The sequence below is a fragment of the Perca fluviatilis genome, chromosome 18, assembly GCF_010015445.1.
Source record: "Perca fluviatilis chromosome 18, GENO_Pfluv_1.0, whole genome shotgun sequence".
NCBI classification, from domain to species: domain Eukaryota; kingdom Metazoa; phylum Chordata; class Actinopteri; order Perciformes; family Percidae; genus Perca; species Perca fluviatilis.
In genome coordinates, this window is record NC_053129.1 from 27,659,744 (window position 1) to 27,677,120 (window position 17,377).

At 39.8% G+C, this 17,377-nt stretch overlaps 3 protein-coding genes across 6 annotated transcripts in view; 1 reads left to right on the plus strand and 2 right to left on the minus strand.

The window, feature by feature from the left end:
• Nucleotides 1–1,389: 1,389 nt before the first annotated feature.
• On the minus strand, nucleotides 1,390–5,666 carry LOC120546226 (gap junction Cx32.7 protein-like). Its single transcript, XM_039781004.1, has 4 exons — nucleotides 5,526–5,666; nucleotides 4,461–4,613; nucleotides 4,004–4,189; nucleotides 1,390–2,336 (listed from the first exon to the last, which is right to left on the minus strand). The coding sequence occupies exons 1-4, from the start codon at nucleotides 5,649–5,651 to the stop codon at nucleotides 1,728–1,730; spliced, it is 1,074 nt and encodes a 357-aa protein (XP_039636938.1). The 5' UTR covers nucleotides 5,652–5,666; the 3' UTR covers nucleotides 1,390–1,727.
• Nucleotides 5,667–6,921: 1,255 nt separating this feature from the next.
• hsdl1 (hydroxysteroid dehydrogenase like 1) lies at nucleotides 6,922–13,014 on the minus strand. Its single transcript, XM_039782636.1, has 5 exons — nucleotides 12,552–13,014; nucleotides 11,177–11,619; nucleotides 10,397–10,480; nucleotides 9,244–9,396; nucleotides 6,922–9,115 (listed from the first exon to the last, which is right to left on the minus strand). The coding sequence occupies exons 1-5, from the start codon at nucleotides 12,769–12,771 to the stop codon at nucleotides 9,044–9,046; spliced, it is 972 nt and encodes a 323-aa protein (XP_039638570.1). The 5' UTR covers nucleotides 12,772–13,014; the 3' UTR covers nucleotides 6,922–9,043.
• Nucleotides 13,015–13,434: 420 nt separating this feature from the next.
• tbc1d32 (TBC1 domain family, member 32) overlaps nucleotides 13,435–17,377 on the plus strand; it is a 77,476-nt gene continuing 73,533 nt past the window's right edge. For 3 of the 4 annotated variants that reach the window (XM_039782621.1, XM_039782623.1, XM_039782624.1), the window contains exons 1-5: nucleotides 13,435–13,528; nucleotides 14,391–14,559; nucleotides 14,691–14,855; nucleotides 15,689–15,866; nucleotides 16,209–16,280. In XM_039782621.1, the coding sequence (XP_039638555.1) occupies nucleotides 14,405–14,559; nucleotides 14,691–14,855; nucleotides 15,689–15,866; nucleotides 16,209–16,280 (570 nt within the window). In that variant the 5' untranslated portion in view covers nucleotides 13,435–13,528; nucleotides 14,391–14,404. Of the gene's footprint in view, nucleotides 13,529–13,955; nucleotides 13,997–14,390; nucleotides 14,560–14,690; nucleotides 14,856–15,688; nucleotides 15,867–16,208; nucleotides 16,281–17,377 lie in introns of those variants that run through there. The other variant, XM_039782622.1, reaches the window with a different exon arrangement.

Genomic DNA, 17,377 nt, shown 5'->3' on the forward strand with positions numbered 1-17,377 from the left:
CTAACACAGACTGTAGGAAGCCACATCTGGCCGAGAAATAGTGCAGGACACACATACAGTACGCCACACTAAAAGCACATCTGGACTATGGAACACTTTTGTTTTTGTACTGCGGTTAACCAACTGAAATATAACCAGTAACTTATTGAGCTTTAGATGTGCTGGTTGGCTAATTTTGTTACCTTTGGACAGAGCCATGCTTAGAGCTGTAACAATTCCTTATTTTGTTTCCGAAATAATTGCGATAAACAATATAATTGTCTCTTTCAGTCAAATTCAAAAATAAATATGTATTTATTACTTTTTTAAACAAATTAAAGTTGTGAATGAATCCTAGGGTACATCTTTTGGTTATATATCCCTGTTATGTGACCCAGATAATGTAATAACACAAATACTGTACACAGCCTATGAAGTAAACAACGGCTCTTTATTATCATAAAATATTTTTTCTAACTGTTCCCCCGGCCATTTTTTTTGCTATGAACGTGTATAGGGTCAAGTGCCAACAACTAACAATTTAAATAATAATAAAAATATATAGTCCGACCAATAATCACTTAATGTAATAATTAAAATTTGGCATATCTAAACAAAATCAACAATTACCAGTCATAGGCCTTAAGACACACGTGTCAATATATACATTTAGGTTCACAATACATTTTGGCCACACTTTTTACGTTTTTTTTGACATTTTTGACGCTTTTTCCAAACGTTTTTGGCATCTTCTTCATCATTTTTGTCGACCAAACTGCGAGAAGTGAGAAGACTATATGAAACATGCAATAATACAGTCAAAGATATTTGACTTTTCCCATGACATAAAAGCAATAAACTATATGGCCCTTGATGTGATTCTCATTTTCCAGTGTGGCCCTTAGGGAAGTTGAGTTTGACACCCCTGCCTTAAGACCTTAGCAAATGTTAGCAATTAAATGTGGTTTAACAAAGAAACTGTGATTATGTAAAATAATTGACAATTAGACAATTATGTAATAAACAGTCCAAGCTAAGTGGATTTCCCAAAATGGCTTAGTTTAAAACTATTTCTTTGAAAACACTCTGAATAATAGCAATACCAGACATCTATTTGCTTTACTTGTTACCTTTTTGATGAAAAAATGCTTTGTGGATTACATTTTTGGTTAAAAGGAACAAAATATTTAATTGAATACGTTCTGCTGTTTCACATATTCTCAGTGGCCTGACAATGATTACATAGAGCAAAACTGCATTAAAAGATCATTCTTTCAGCACACAATTAACTAAATGCTATGTATGGATTTTGGTATTTGTAGCTCTTTATATACAGTATGATAGATTAATAAAATGCAGAGGTTTGGATGGATGAGGCTGTTCTCAATAGAAAAACCCTTCAGACACAGATTAGTATATATATGAGAGGTTTATTGAATCACAATTGTTACGTTGTCTCAAAGAAAGTACCCTTAGCAAAATCGATCAAAAAATTATCTACAATGTGACAAATGACGGCTCTGTCAAATGCAAGAAAATATGGTTTGTTATTTTTGTATTATGTCACAAAAGTTATTTTAAGCAACATTTCGTATGTGACTGAGTGCTGTTTACAGAAGCTGGCTACTCCCCATCCCTTCATCTTTATTTACTCCACCCACCCTTTCCCTTCTCCCCAAAAAAAAGCACACAAACCCTGAAACTCAGGAGAATTGGACACGTAAAAACCACGTCACTGCCTCCATGCGTCAGATGTGGACCTCCTCCCCCATGTTGTTGCCCTCAGACGATACATTCTTAGCAGCCTCGCTGACCCCGCCTATGGCCCCATTCGCCACTAACTTTCGTCCATGGAGCTCTAGCTCCAGGTTGACACAATTTTGGATCATCTCATCGCTGCTTTTGAAAGCTTTCCTTTCCGAAAGTGGGGGTGTCACAGGGGTCACGGTGTAGTCCTGCCTCCTCGTCATGCACTCCTTCACAGCTTTGACACACAGGTAGAACAGCTCAACCAGGCTGAGGGCGAGGGAGAGAATCGCCGCCACCAGCATGAACCAGATGATGACGGACTTCTCTGTAGGCCTGGACAGGAAGCAGTCCACCTTGTGAGGGCAAGGCAAGCGCTCGCAGACGTAGCTGGTCTGGAGGGTGAAGCCGTAAAGAAAGTACTGACCCACGATGAACAAAACCTCCAGGGCGATCTTGGCCACAAGATGGAGGGCATAACTGCGAAGGAGACGGCCACGGATATGGATCTTGCCAGTGCTCTTGGTGTACTTGGGAACTTTGTAGGCCCTCCTTAGGAAGAGATTGGTCTGGTCACTAAAATCAGCATGCTTCTTTATCCTCTCCTTCATCTTGGATTGGAAGAACAGGGAAACAGGGTTAGAAATGTTAGAGTAATCTCAAAAAGGCATACAGATTTAGAGGCAGTGCAAGTATGTATGGAAAATAATTAGGTGAAGGAAGCAAGATGGAAGTAACCATGTGTTCAGCAGTGTGAAGTTCAGGGATTTATGAGATAGAGATAGACTCACTTAGTTCCAAACAGTTAGGTCAAAATATTCCTAAACACTTAGTGCGTGTCGTGCTATCTTTCTCCTTGAAACTTGGAAGCGCTGGAAGTTGTGTTTTTAGCCAGATTTTGGCAAACATTTGGGCATAATATAAAATAAAAGCATATGGGGATCAGCAGATAAGTTGATTTATGTTGGAAACGTAGTTTTATGGAAGTTTTTATGGAAGCGGTGATTTATTTCTACCATGAAAACTTCTGATCATTGGGATTGTTTGAAACCAACTGGCGTCGAGCAGCCACATCCACTGTCTGTATGTTTTTTGATAACCAAACTACCTTTAAAGCCCACAAGAAGTAAGTTTTAGGTGCTGAAAAGAAAGATAAGTATTGATTTAAAGCTACATTAATCATTCATTTGCCACGAGGGGGACAAAAAAACTGGAAACTGCTGCCTGGTGTAGACACATATAGCCGACGGGCGACCGTTGACAGAAAACCCCGTCGATATGATCAGTCGCGTCCCCGAGGTCCAAAAAACTGCCACAGAAACAGACCAAAAAGACAGCAGGCGGCGCTAATCTGTATTGTTGCCCAAGAAATGAAAACCGGCAGCTGATTGGACGAACGCGTCACATGGGTTTGTTTTCTCCGGAAATTCAAAGCCAGACTGTCATGGCGGCCGTTCAGAATACGATCTCATATTGTACTAAAACAGTTCACTGAAACGTGTTTCTGAAAACATTTTATGCGAGAAATAGGCCGTGCAGCTGCTGAATCTGTCTTCATTTCAGCTCAACAAAGGTCAGTTTAAAAGATTTTCATCAGATTTTGAGAGACTGTAGTCACCGCATTCCGCTCGTCATTTCCGGGTGAGTCCCGACTTCCCTGCCGCCGACCGAACATGTCAGGTCGGCCAAAATGAATGCCGACAGCCCCCTAGACGGACACACCGAACAGATTTGAGTCCCTGACCTCGCCAGACTGTCCCACGGCCGATAATTGGCCTGATGTGTCCCGGCTTTAAGGCCGATCAGACAAACAGCGTTTTCTGGAGCGGTGCTTATTTCTGCTTTAGGTGCCTCGCATTAATCGAAGGAGCGGACTGAACGCCTCGAGTTGACAAAACTTCAACTCAGAGCGAATAAGCGCCCAACGTCATTTAACTTCACAGCAAAAAAGTAACGGTTGGCTAAGGACAGGTGATTTGGTGGTTGCCTAGCAAGAATAACAAAAAGGGGCATCTGGCATCGCTCTGTCTGATTGGGGCCCAAGGGCGGGTTGATGAGAAAGGCTCGCTTAGACTCAACCATTCAGTAAAAATGTGAGTTAAAATAAGCTAAATTCGTTCGCAGAGTTTGTGATACTTCTTTGTATGGTTGGCACTACGAGTGACACTACACTTTTACATTACTGGCCCATGCTTCTGCCACTACAGGTGTGGCATACCTGTCAAATCAAGCATTAACCCGAAACACTATCGTACTACACCCACTGCAGCGAACACACCTTCTTCTCAATGTGGATCACGTGAAGGACGTGACCAAGGTATAGCAGCTTCGGAGTCGCCACAGCAATAATCTGAAGGACCCAAAAGCGAATATGAGAGATGGGGAAGGCGAGGTCGTAGCAGACGTTCTCACAGCCGGGCTGCTGAGTGTTGCAGACAAAGTTGGACTGCTCATCGCCCCACACCTAGACAAGATTAGAGGAAAAAGATGATAGAAGAGATGATAACATAATACTACAAAACTTCAGAATGTTTAAAGTGTAGTAGGGACAATGTTTACTGCCCTTTACCTCAAAATATTCATAAAAATGAAGTGCTTATTGGCATTTCTGTCTTTTTATGCACTTCTTTCTCACCACACAATCAGAGTTTTAAGACATTCCCAATCCCTACATTGTTGGCTATTCCTGGGCTCCCTGTGAAGTGTGTTTTGAAATGGTAAACATATGACCAGACCTTCTCAGCGCCGGCGCGCAGGACCAGGATGCGGAAAACAAAGAGCACTGTGAGCCAGACCTTGCCGATCACCGTGGAGTTGCTCTGCACTTTATGCAGCAGGCGGCCCAGCATATCCCATTCACCCATTGCAGTCGCCAGTTGTCCTGCTTTCTGTGTGTGGAGATGAATGTGAAAATTATCCATTATGATTCACAGACAGATAATCTGTAAAATGAACTTAAATCATGAATAAAATAAAATAAATTTGCAGTTATACAAAAGGTGAAACGGAAATCATTGTAGGTGTAAAAGTCAGAACAGGCAGACTCTCTCACAAGGCCGAACTTTATCATTTCTCACAGGCTTGTGAGTTTACTGATAGAAGCCACAGCTGCTGATTCCGAGTCTCCAAAACATACTTATCTGCTAGAAACCAAGACCTTAACCTTGGTTAATACCAACCATCGCAAATCTTATCAACCTGCCTGCATAAGTAAGGCTGCTAGTCTGTAGTCTAATCATACATTTTTTTTCTATTTATAGAGTTTCTTTTACCTAGTGAATCATGTATTCTAAATATATTGATATTTGATGGTTTAAGGCTTTTTCTCCTTAAGTTGTATTTTTTTTTTTGTTAATGTCTGTTGATGTAATCAAAATAATATTTTGAAAAGCATTCTCATAAGAAATTACACGGTTTGAGTGTTTGCTAGCTGTAAAGAGTTTAATTGTATAGACTTCAGATGGTCACAGTCACATTTTTTTTTAAATTCTTTTCTCAAACGAAAGTTTGAGAATGTAACTTCTTACGGCAGTCATATCCACTACCCAGCTCCACTTTTGGAGCTTCTCGTTATGGTGTGTACGTCTGTCAAATGTACAAATGTCATGCATATTCATCTTTTTTTCAAATTGTACATGGTACAAATATTACATACAGTAGTAACGTAACACCAACATATTCCAAAATAAATCCATAAATCTACATTTTTTTCCAGTCCATGTACAGTACATTATCAGTTACCCTTTTTGACAAGGTAAAATCAGAGAGAACAGATATATTAGTTAAAAAAATGAACTTACCAGTTGTAAAAACTTAGAGAAAAAAGGTAGATGAAGAGAGCTATGTCTCAGGAGGACGACAAAAAGAGAAAGCGAAGAAGCTGTCCTTTCATTGTTCCTTTTGCGTCTTATCTGGAAGGACACCATCCTAACCACAACAACAAACCTCCAGTCCCAACACTGAATCTGAGCGGCTGGTAAAGGCAGAAATTAGGAGGTGACAGGCCACATTTAAAGATTTGCAGTTACATGGACTGCACTCAACTGACTCATGTTTTCACATATTATCTGCAAAAAGTTGACAAATTAAAGGGAAAACCTGTATAAATTAGTGGAGAAAAAAATGCAGCTGCTTCTAGATTCACTAAAAGGATTGATGAGTATGAAAATGATGCGATTCCGATTCCGTTGCCTTTACAATCACCAGATCACAACTGTACTGTAAATGAACACCTTTGGGATATTTTGGGTTAAAGGCAGTACGCTTCACCACCATAGAACCACCAAATGAGGGAATATTATTTGGAAGAATGGCATCTCATCCCCCCAGTAAAGTACTGCAGCTGCTGCTGCAAAAAAAACTCTTCTGAACTAACTCAACATTTCTTTTTATGTGGCGATCCTGTAGCTTAGGCGTCACCATGCCATCCTGCCCTGCAGCTTTTTGCTACTTTTGATTTTACTGGTGTTATTTTGTACTTTCTTTCCTCGATCCTCCCTATTTTTACAGCACGGCTTTACAATTTGTATGAAAATGATGTATATATAAACGTTTGTTATCAAGTGTGTTACCATATTTTCTTAATTTTTATATTAACGTGAGTATTTTCTTTGACCTTGTGAATACCTTCACTACTTTACCTATTCCATGTAGACATTTACTAAATGCCTCTGGAAGAAATCAGTCTTGTGAGATTGTGGTTTTGTGTTTAAATGCTCCTAAATCAGCCCACCATGTGGATTTAGGGCAGACTGCACCCAGGGGTGTCGGACTGGGGGTGGAAATGGGACCAAGTACCCAGGGCCCTCGTGTGAGGAGGGCCCAAAAAGATGCTAGAATGAATAGCTGTGGATGCAGGGAGGGGCCCATAAAGAATGCCTTTCTACAGGGCCCAGAATTTGGTGCTACGCCCCTGGCTGCACACCTCATGTGTTTATCAGGTTTACAGTCGGTGACCTGGCTGATCAGAAGGGGGTCACAGGGTAAACTCTGGCAGGCGGCATGGTGTCTGTTCACGTAAATGATTTACACCATCCTGATGTTTTATGAGAAAAGCAGAGCGTTTCTGGCCTTCAGCGAATAGATCAGTCAAGATTTCACATACATGAAACAACTCCCAGTCAGATAATGGACTGATCTTCAAAGACCGACATTTTGGCACTAACATTCATTAAAATAAAAGAAAGGACAGTAAGGGAAAGGAGAATGAGATTTATTGTTTTTGTTGTACTCTGATGACACATATCATATTTAGGTTAACACTGGTATACACTGTACTGTATGTGTAAGCAACCACTCAACACAATATATCTGAATCTGTTCACATTTCTTAAAATAAATACTTTTTAAAAAGCAATATCTACATATACTAAATGTAGCTTAAATATAGTTTCTCAACAAAAAAAACCCATCACAATCTCACTCTTAATCATATTTCAAATTCACTCCTAGTGATGCCTGAATGTTGTACTCTGAGCAGTGACACTTAAAGCTATCACCACCACACACACACACACACACACACACACACGCTGTAAACACTCTCACATGTATAATACCCTACTGGCCCATCTTGGTTTTATCTGAACTCTGAGTCTTTGATCGGACCAAGAAGCCAAATAAGCATAATAATAAGCCTATAAGGCGTATTCACATTGCAAGAATATAGATTTACACTTGCTTTGGTCACAATTTGTCCTTTTCACCTTTAAAGAGCATGTTTCTTAGATTTGAATTGAGTTATATTGATCATAATTACACTTTAGTGGTTTATGCAGCTTTTGCTTACTAAAACATGAATATATTTAGAGGAATTATTCTATGTTATGATATCAGCCTGTCTGGTTAACACCGAATGATGTTGGGTTTGGTTTGGGGCAAATGCCATTTGTTCTATGATGTGTGCCATATACTGTAGGAATGGTCAGTGCTGGTAAAAAGTGGTACAACCAAAAGGACTGGAAAGTCAAAAGTCAGCAAACACTTTTTCATAAAGCACAGTGAACATCAAAGCATACATAAACCCATTTGGATAGCATTAGATTACACAGGATACAGGTTAAAGCCGATGCAAAGAATTCTTGGAGATCAAAAATGAATTTGATGTTATGATGATTATGAATGTTTCTTTTATGGTTGCAGAGTGCTTTCTTATTGCTTTCTTGTTGGTTTTTTTATACGTAACATTTGAAGTGAGGCTTTTGATCTCACCTGCGCTTCTATACTGAGCTCTGTTTTGCAGAACAAAAAAAAAAAATTTCAGTGTGCAACTTTTTTAAATAAATAGAAAAATAAAGTAGAAACCAATAAGGAAACTCCAAGGCACTCTCTCCTAGAATGACACAAAGCCTTTATCTATGGCCTAGTCATCATAAATCTTCAAGTACTCCGACGCGTTTCGGTAAACAAGCCTTCGCAGGGAGTCAATCAATTTCCAAAACAGGAAGAGACCTTCTTATAAGCTTTCAAACAGACCAATCACAAAACACAACCAATGAAAAGCCTCCATTTTGGTAAAGGAAAAATAATATATTTAAAGTAAAAAAATAAAGTAATTGTGCATTCAGTTTTATATTCAATGAACCATGCCTTTATGATTCATGTTGGTGGCACACTGATTTGAAAAACATTCTTATCCAACAGTTTAAAGTGTTAAAACCATAGGAATAAAATGCATTTATCCATTTTTATTTCAGGCGCCAAACCAAATGATGTTAGATTATTATGCTCCAATGCTAATCAACGAGTTTACAATACTAACTAAAAGTCAAACTCAGATTCCAACCTCACGTCTGGCCACCATTACAACATGTATCATTAGGTTGTCTGCTTTCTTTTTTTATTTTTAAAGATCATTTTTTGGGGCATTTCCACCTCTAATGGACGGGACAGCTAGACACGAAAGGGGAGAGAGAGAGGGGGAAGACGTGCAGGAAAATCGTCACAGGTCGGACTCGAACCCTGGACCCTCTGCGTCAAGGAACAAACCTCCACATGTGCGCCCGCTCTACCAACCGAGCCAACCCGGCACGGTTGTCTGCTTTCTATAGATAATTTAGGACATTACAGATTGGTCAGACCATATAGTAATACAGGAGTAATATATGCATATTCATTCATTATTTCAGGCAAATTCCACTGCAGCTTCCCTTGAAATGAATACCAAATCAATAGAAGAAAATCTCTTAACTACCAACATCAACAGAGCCTGAGAGTTTACCAAATTTAAACCAATGGCACAAGAAACTAAAACTACATGACTCCAGGAACAAGAAGATCCAGTAACTGGGTCTTTAGTGAAGGGTGGAGAGGTGAGCTCTTAGCTTGAACTGATTAGCACACGTGAGCCAAGAACCCAGATCCACTCTGGAATACATCTTATCAGTCCGTACTGTGAAGAAAAACAGCAGAGAGAAACAGATCATCACACAGAAATGTATCTTAGGTTTGATAGTCTGAGAGTTACTTTCTGAGAGTATGCCAATTACAAACTGGAATTATGACTTTTGTTGTGCTGACCTGCAGTGTGTGAGGCCAGTAGCCAGTGGTCCTATTAGAGACGCCCAGGGTGGAGATGGCATGGCGGGCATAAACCTCTGGCTTTGGTATGAACCAGCCCTGTCTGGATAATGGTGTCGATGATGATGATGGTTGTTGCTCACTTGAGGCTATCTGGTTACACAAACACACACATGCTGTATTTAAAGCACTGATATACAGGGGTTTAAAAATAATGACCTTTAATTATAGAGCACATTTCATAATATGTGCTTCACAAAAAACTTGTTCTGATACAATACTTGAGTTTCAATAATGACTAGAGCTGCAAAGATGAATCGATTATTGGGTTTGGGTCATTCTTTATATTAAAAAAAAAAGGAAGTAAAAATAAAGGTTCTTAAAAGGTGCTCTAAGCGATGTCACACGTTTTTTAGGCTACAACATTTTTTGTCACATACAGAAAACATCTCCTCACTATCCGTGAGCTGCCTGTCTCCTGAACACACTGTAAAAAACGCGGCCTCTGTAGACAGCCTAGGCTCCACAAACGGCAACAAAAACAAACTGTGCCAACCTGCACCATACAACATAACAAACGTTATTGGCTGGAACGTCTTCCAGCGTTCCAGCCAATAACCGAACTGAACCGAACGTCAACAAGAAGTGCCATGACCCAACATTGCTTAGAGATGTTGGGTGAATATTTTCTAGTTTCTTCACTCCTCTGTGACAGTAAACTGAATATGTGACTTGTGGACAAAATAAGACATTTAATAACTTCATATTGTCCTTTGGAAAACACTGATCAACATTTTCTGTCTCATTTGCAGCCCTAGTAATGACTCCAAAACAATTTTCAATACCTTACTTACCATGAGGAATATAAACATGTTTTTCTACAAACCCTTATTTTCACTTAACAAAAGAAGGCAAAATTCTCAAATGTTAACAATAAATTATATAACTTTTATATAATTAAAAGGTCTCAAATTGTCAACATTTTGATTAAAACCAGAAACTAACTAATCACAGAATAAGTAAACAAGATCATGAATCTGACATGATCGAAATTTGATGCCAGCTTTCAGTGTTTGACACATTTTGGTGCAGTAAAAATGGATTTAAGTCTAGTACACAGCCCTACTTGTTAATGGTCATGTCAAGCATCTACCTGGAAAGGAATTAGACTTTGGACAAAGATTCCTTTGCCGCCGTACTCAAGGTGAAGAGCTCTTGAGAAATGATCCAGGTAGCCCTGAAATGTCAGGAAAAGAAAGGGAAAGAGGATTATAGTCAGGATGGAAAAATGTGATTGCGATTATGTTTTTACTTAGTGGGCAGAAGAAGAAAGAATGACAGCTAGAGAAGAGATGCAGTCTTGCTTGTGGGTATGTTAGCCCTGACACATTACCCTTAAAGTGCTCATATTATGCTTTTTGGCTTTTTCCCCTTTCCTTTATTCTGTTATGTATCTTTTTTGTGTAAGTTATAGGTTTACAAAGTGAAAAAGCCCAAAGTCCCCCCCAAAGGGCCTTACCATCTCAAACAGAAAACACTGTTCACCAACTGCTCTGTTGTAGTCCAGTCTTTACTTCTGTGACGAACGTGGTCACTTTGTAACACACGTTATAATGCTCGCCTAGCCCTCATACTCTGCTTCTGACTGGCTAGTAGTCCTTACCTAGGTACTGCGCATGTGCGAACCTGAAAATGAGCATAATATGAGCACTTTTATATTTTAGTTGATTTAACTTAGTTTTCTCTGCTTGAAGATGCTAGCGTTATTAGACCTTTTTGGAATATTTTTTATTTATAATTAACTACTAACCCTAACCCTTTTACAAATAGCCTTTTCATACAATGGCAAATCATAAAGTCTGCTGTGGAAAATATATGTAGGAGGGTACAGATGTATATCTTTGAGGCAGATATCATCAGTGTTTTGTCTCACAGTGGAGGCGGTGAGGGTCACTCTTCCAGGTAGGGGTCTGGAGCAAGCCCCCGATGATATATTGACCACAGCTCCCCTGCTGCGCTCCAGCATCCCTGGCAGCACCAACCGGGTCATCAGAGTAGCGACCGCAACGTTCTTATTCACAAAATCCAACAGAGCCTGCTCAGGCATTTCAATCAGGCTCTGCGGGGGAGACAAAGACTCCACACAGTTCACTAGGAAGCCGATATCTTTACCCCTCATGGCTTCTTCGATGGACTTGCTGGCTGCCGGGTCCAAAGAGAAGTCAGCTAGGATGACAACCGTTTCCACTCCGTAGCTATGGGAGAGGGATGCAGCGGTGTCTCTAACGGAGGTGTGGTCCTTTGTGACAAAGATAATGCTGATACCATGTCTGGCCAGCTCCTCTGCATAGGCTTTGGCCACAGGCTCTGCTGCACCTGACAGGAGAGAGGACAATATTATCAGTGGAAGTCATGATAGGAAGAAATGAGGATATACAACAGCGAGCTACCACACAGTAACATCAGTATGGCCTCAAAAACATTAGACAAAGTTTACTTTGTTACTAAAAAATATTAAGCTGATTAGTTGATCGCCAAGAAATTACCAATTTTGATGAGTTCATATATCTATCATTTATCAGGAACAAATGCCAAACATTAGCTGGTTCTAGCTTCTCAAAAGTAAAATAAACGTGCTGCTTTTCTCTGTTTTATATCATTGTAAAAGGAATATCTTTGGGTTTTGGACTGTTGGGTGATTAAAACAATTTACAAATGTCATCCCTGGCATTTTCACTATTTTGCCAAATTTTGCACACCCTGAATACTTGACTAAACAAAACTACAAGAGACGGACAGGTTAATCAATAAATAATGAAAGGTATGATTATTTGGAGGACCTAGTTAGCCATCCTAGCTACGTCATTAGGTCGGTGTGACACCTAAATCTGATTGAAGTTTGTTATATTGAGGGTTGCAACCAGATTAATCTGTCAATTATTGACTTGATTTAGGTCTTGATTATTCATTTTATCTACAAAGTGTTAGAAAGTAAAACATGTCTTGTTTCAGTGTCTCAGAGCCCAGGATGACATGTCAGATTTCTTGTGTTGTGCCACCAACAGTTGAATACCCAATATATTGATTTAAAGTGATGTCAAACAAAGGAAAGCAACAAATTGTGAAATTTGAGAAGATGTAACCAGTTTTTGCTTGATAAATAATGGTGATTTGATGCCCAAATCTCACTGAAAGATGTGAAGTCACTAACATAAAATGCATGGAACTGACTCTCCTCTCTGTCACACACATGTAGCCTACAGCGTGATGCACTCTTCTGCTGTGATCACCTGCTGCATCCTACTTACCATAAACGACAGCCCAGTCACCAAATATTTGGGTCAGCTTCTTACTCGGGATCATTCTTGGCAGGAAATGCACCCTGAGCAACGCGCAGCAGTCTCTCAGCAGTATTATTGCCCTTCTGGCCGTGTAAAGAGCACCGACCAGGGCCAGGGTTTCCAAGTAAGGACTGCATGACCGAGAAACTTCTCTATACAAAAACTGAAAGCTGTCAACTGCCGCCATAGTCGTCACAAATGATGCTGATGCTAGCTTGCTGCTAACTAAAGCTTATTAAGCTTTAAAAGCTTAACGTCGTGATTTCTAAACGTAACGTTAACTGGTAAGTCAGGTGTGTGAATTAAACGTGTAGCTGTTACCACATAGTACATTTATAATAAAGCTAGGCGGTTTGACAGACGTTTCAGCAGGCAGCGATGTCTCCTGTAGATTAACGTTGCGTAGAAGAAGGATCAAAACATTGCGTTTGGTGCTGCATTCAAGGCCACATGAGAAAAGCCGAATAACAGGAGTCACACTCAAGAGTAGTACTTTACACTGTATTCACACTGATAACTTACTGATTGAATTTTGATGCAGCGCTTGATCTTTATTTTTCATCTTGTATGCTTCCCAGGAGTGATGTGTTGTCTTTTCTTTGTTCCACTTAAAAGTCTAGCCTCATTTTGAACCATTTGAAATCGAGAAAGGGGGGGAATGCGTCAGCCCAAAATACAGGGAATTACAGTAGTCATACCGTGACTTAATTAAAGCACATATCGCTCATATCTCATATCTCTACTTTCCTATTTAACCTTTAGCTATGTATTTTACATGTGAAACCCAAATTTCCGACGCTCAAAAAGGCAGTGTGTAGTTTCTTTCATCCCACAATGCACTGCAGTTAACGCTAAGTGGACGTTTCCATAGAGACGCAGCACTCGCTGGCTTGTGTTCCCAATATGCTACTTGGATGAAAAGCTTTTGCAAGTCTGAAAACAAGGTGACCGGTTTAAAATATAATGCATACGATGTCTATCTGTTTGGGTGGTTGGTTTGTGCAAGGGGAGGTTTTTGTGTTTTTCTCAGCTGCGGTTTCAGTTAAAATTGGGCAGTTTTGCCTTTAGCTAATGTTAGCTGTGTTAACAGTGCATTTAGCTAGCTAACTGTAGCAGCGTCAAGCTCTTACGTAAAAAGTCAGTTTGGTAATACAGCATAGATCAAATAATTGTTGTTGTTAGATTTGTATTTGAATTATTGAGTGTAGACCGTTCCTCGTGAAATATGATGCGTTGGTTTCCACTTTTGAGCCACTGTGGTAGCCAATCATCACACCTGTTGGTGATTAACTGGCAAAACTCACGTTCCAAACTGATATGCTATACAATGCATAGCTAGAACATTAGGACATATTAAAGTGTTTAAAATCTAAAGGTCCTGATCGTGTTGCTGAAGTTTCAATTGTTAAAGGGTAAAATATGATAGAGCTCAACCAATATTTTCATGAATATATCATGATGTATCATAAATGTGTATGTGTGTTTATATTTACCATATTTCATTTAGAAGATCAGATATGAAGACCCTAAGGTTGAGCTTGTTTGTTTTATATGTGGGGTAGCTAAGTGTGTGTTTTTGTTTTTTCTTCCTGTCTTGTTTTCTTTGTCATTGAGATTGTGGGCCTATGTTTTGTTGAAGTGGTAAGTGGGTCAGAGTTAGTTATGGCTGTAAGGAAAACAAACTCAAATAAACATGCTTTTGTCAAAGCCTGGGTAGCGCTACACTGGGAACTGGCCCCTTACCGCCAAAAAAGTTGCACATTTTAAGCCTAGACAACCTATCACTCTATTCCGTCCCATCTTAAGGTCCAGCGGTAGAGATGTCTCAGTTGTCAGCTGAAGATGAAGCGGAGTTGCAGTCCCTGCTGAAGCAGCTTCTTAAAAGCATCAACGACAAGATCTCTGATGCTCCATCGACCGAATGTGCTGAAGAGATCCTCCTTCACCTGGAGGAGACTGACAAGAACTTCCACAAGTAAGGCCACCAGACTCAGATAGTATAGATTCAACTTTAAAGGTCTGGTTTAAAAGTATTTTTTTATGTGTTTTGATTTGATGTACAGTATATATACAGTCGGTCTGACTCTGTCATTGCTCTCCTTTCAGTTATGAGTTTGTCAAGTATCTCCGTCAGTACGTGGAGAGTTCGCTGGGTACTGTGGTGGAAGAAGAGACCAAGAACTTGACCAGAAGAGATGGACAACACGCAATAGGCTCAGGTCACGACACCTTGATCCACGCTGTCATCCAGAGGACCAGAGACTCAGCTGAGTAAGTGTAGCTCCTCTGAGCTTGTTTTCCTAGTAAAGACCATTTCTGATTGAATATGATTATGCTCCATTATTATCCTTGTAACCTATATGCAACCCTCTAGAGCAGTGGTTTTCAACGTTTTTTAGGCCAAGGACCCCTAACCTGAAAGAGAGATGGAGCAGGGACCCCCTACTGCATATATTGTATAAAATGAAGTTGCATATTAAACTGGGCTTACAAAAACGTGTAGGGCGGCCTAAAGCCTTTATATATAACTTTTTTTTGCATAGAATACTAAGCTGTTAACATAGCCTGATAATTGTTGGCATTATTTTATAAATCAAGTTTTAATGTTACACATACATGTGGCACAGTGAATCCTTAGGATTCACTGTATCAGTGGATGGCCTTAGTGACTACCTTACCTATAGGCCCGTAAGCAGTGGAGATTTATATTTGCTAATAATATGTAGGATTCATGTTAAGATGTTTTAATAAAAAAAATTTTAAAAAAACTTTTGGAGGCCCCCCTGCATTGACTCTGAGGACCAGGGATCCCGGACCCCCTGTTGAAGATCCCTGCTCAATAGAGAGAGAGAGAGAATCCCAATTTCTTACTAAAATAAAATGCAACTGAGCCGTTGTTGAAGTATCTGATGTTTTCCTTTGTCACTGACACCAGTATTTTATTTTCTGGAAAAAATAAGAATGTTGTTGCTTTTTCCATATTACTAAACTGAAATCCCCTAAAGTCCCCTAAAAACAGAGCAGATTTTATGGCATGTGTTTAGCTAAACAATTCTTTCACAAAGTGATACTAATAATGCAGTGATGCACTTTCTCTCTTACAGGTACCAGCAGATGATGCAGACCTTGAAAAACACCATGACCATAGTGGTGGAGTCTTTAATCAACAAATTTGAGGAGGACCAGATGAGGAAGGAGGAGATGCATCGAGAGAAGCAGCACAATCAGTCCAACAGCCAGTACATTGACAACTGTTCTGACAGTGACTCCTCCTTCAATCAGGTTAGAGATACAGTAAATGCACTCTGGTGGCAATACATTGTTAAATCGTATTAATTTATTACCTTTACCTATAGTTTTTAGATTTGTTTTTTGATGACTCTCATAAAGTGCCAAGATTGCAAAGATCTTAGCTCCAGTCTCTGGATGGCACTGGTCACAATTGATTGGGAAGTTTGTTCCTTTCCAAGGAAGACTGACCGTAGTGCAAAGCCTACGGTAGATCCACCCAATGTACCCTAAACACTTGTGTGATTGTCAACCTTGTCTGATTGTCTGATCAATGAGAGCTCTTTTTATTTTGGTTTATGATGGATAATAATGATCTGTCTTTTTCCTTTCTAGAGTTATGCATTCATCAGACAAGAGCAGCTGCAAGCTTTGGCTGAAAAACTTGACTCCAGCAGACCCAAAGAGGTAGAACTTGCGTTATGATCGTGTATGTTACTGTTGCATAGTTTTTGTCAGTACGCTGCAGTAGTGATTGCTAGGAACAGTTAATTTAACATTTTCATATTATTTAAATATCAATGAAATATGGGCGGCGCTCAGTTGGTTGAGCGGACGCCCATATATAGATATATAGATATTTACTCCTCGACGCAGTGGGCCGGTGTTCGACTCCGACTTGCGGCCCTTTGCTGCATGTCGTTCTCCCTCTCTCTCCCCTTTCATGTCCTCATCTGTCCTGTCAAAAATAAAGGCCGAAAATGCCCCAAAAATAATCTTAAAAAAAATATCAATGAAATATGTTGATTTGAGTTATTTCTGTAAGTCAACTTACAATAACCTGTGCAGCTGTATCGATGTAATCCATGGTTTTTGCCATTTTCATGAATGAAAAGTTCATGAAAAGTTTTGATTGATTGATTGGTTCACTCAATGGTGAAAATCACCCTTAATGGAAACAACACCCAACCTAGATGAAAAAAATTCAGATTCAGAGGTCTGAAATCAGTGACAGACTGGGAACAAAAAACGGCCCTGGCATTTCCACCCACCAGCGGCCCACCTGTGGGGGGGGAGGGGCGGGAGGGGTCGCAGATAGAACTTTTGACGCACGGAAAGAACACGCACTTTTGATAGCCCCAGTGATGGTAAACGTAAACTCTCATGCTATAAAAAACCTATGTATGTATGTATGTATGTATGTATGTATGTAAGCAATCAATCAATCAATCAATCAATCAATCAATCAATCAATCAATCAATCATCAGAGCCAGCCGCTCCATAATAATATAATATTCTGAAGTAGCCAAACTTCCTGTACCTACACTCCCTCCTGCAGCGTTGGTCGCCATCTCTGTTGCTTCTGGTAATCCACATTCAGACCCACAGCAGGCTTGTTGTTCTGTGTTGGTTAGTTCCATAGATTTGTTATCTCTTCATCCTCCTCTTGCTCGTTTTGTTCTTCCTCATATTACTCACTGTCCTGTCTTTCTCCCTGGTGTGCTAGCTCAGATATAGTGCTAATGCTAGCTGAAGCTGCACATTGATGTTAAAAACAAATCAG

Bases quoted from the DNA above. Each gene is read 5' to 3' on its own strand.
- hsdl1 (XM_039782636.1), bottom strand. From the start codon at position 12,771: ATGGCGGCAGTTGACAGCTTTCAGTTTTTGTATAGAGAAGTTTCTCGG. The intron at 11,620-12,551 runs GTAAGTAGGATG...CTCTCCTGTCAG, and splicing joins TGACTGGGCTGTCGTTTATG to GTGCAGCAGAGCCTGTGGCC. The intron at 10,481-11,176 runs GTGAGACAAAAC...CTGACATTTCAG, and splicing joins TGACCCTCACCGCCTCCACT to GGCTACCTGGATCATTTCTC.
- LOC120546226 (XM_039781004.1), bottom strand. From the start codon at position 5,651: ATGGTGTCCTTCCAGATAAGACGCAAAAGGAACAATGAAAGGACAGCT. The intron at 4,614-5,525 runs GTAAGTTCATTT...CTCCACACACAG, and splicing joins TCTCTAAGTTTTTACAACTG to AAAGCAGGACAACTGGCGAC. The intron at 2,337-4,003 runs GTGTGTTCGCTG...TTCCAATCCAAG, and splicing joins TGATCCACATTGAGAAGAAG to ATGAAGGAGAGGATAAAGAA.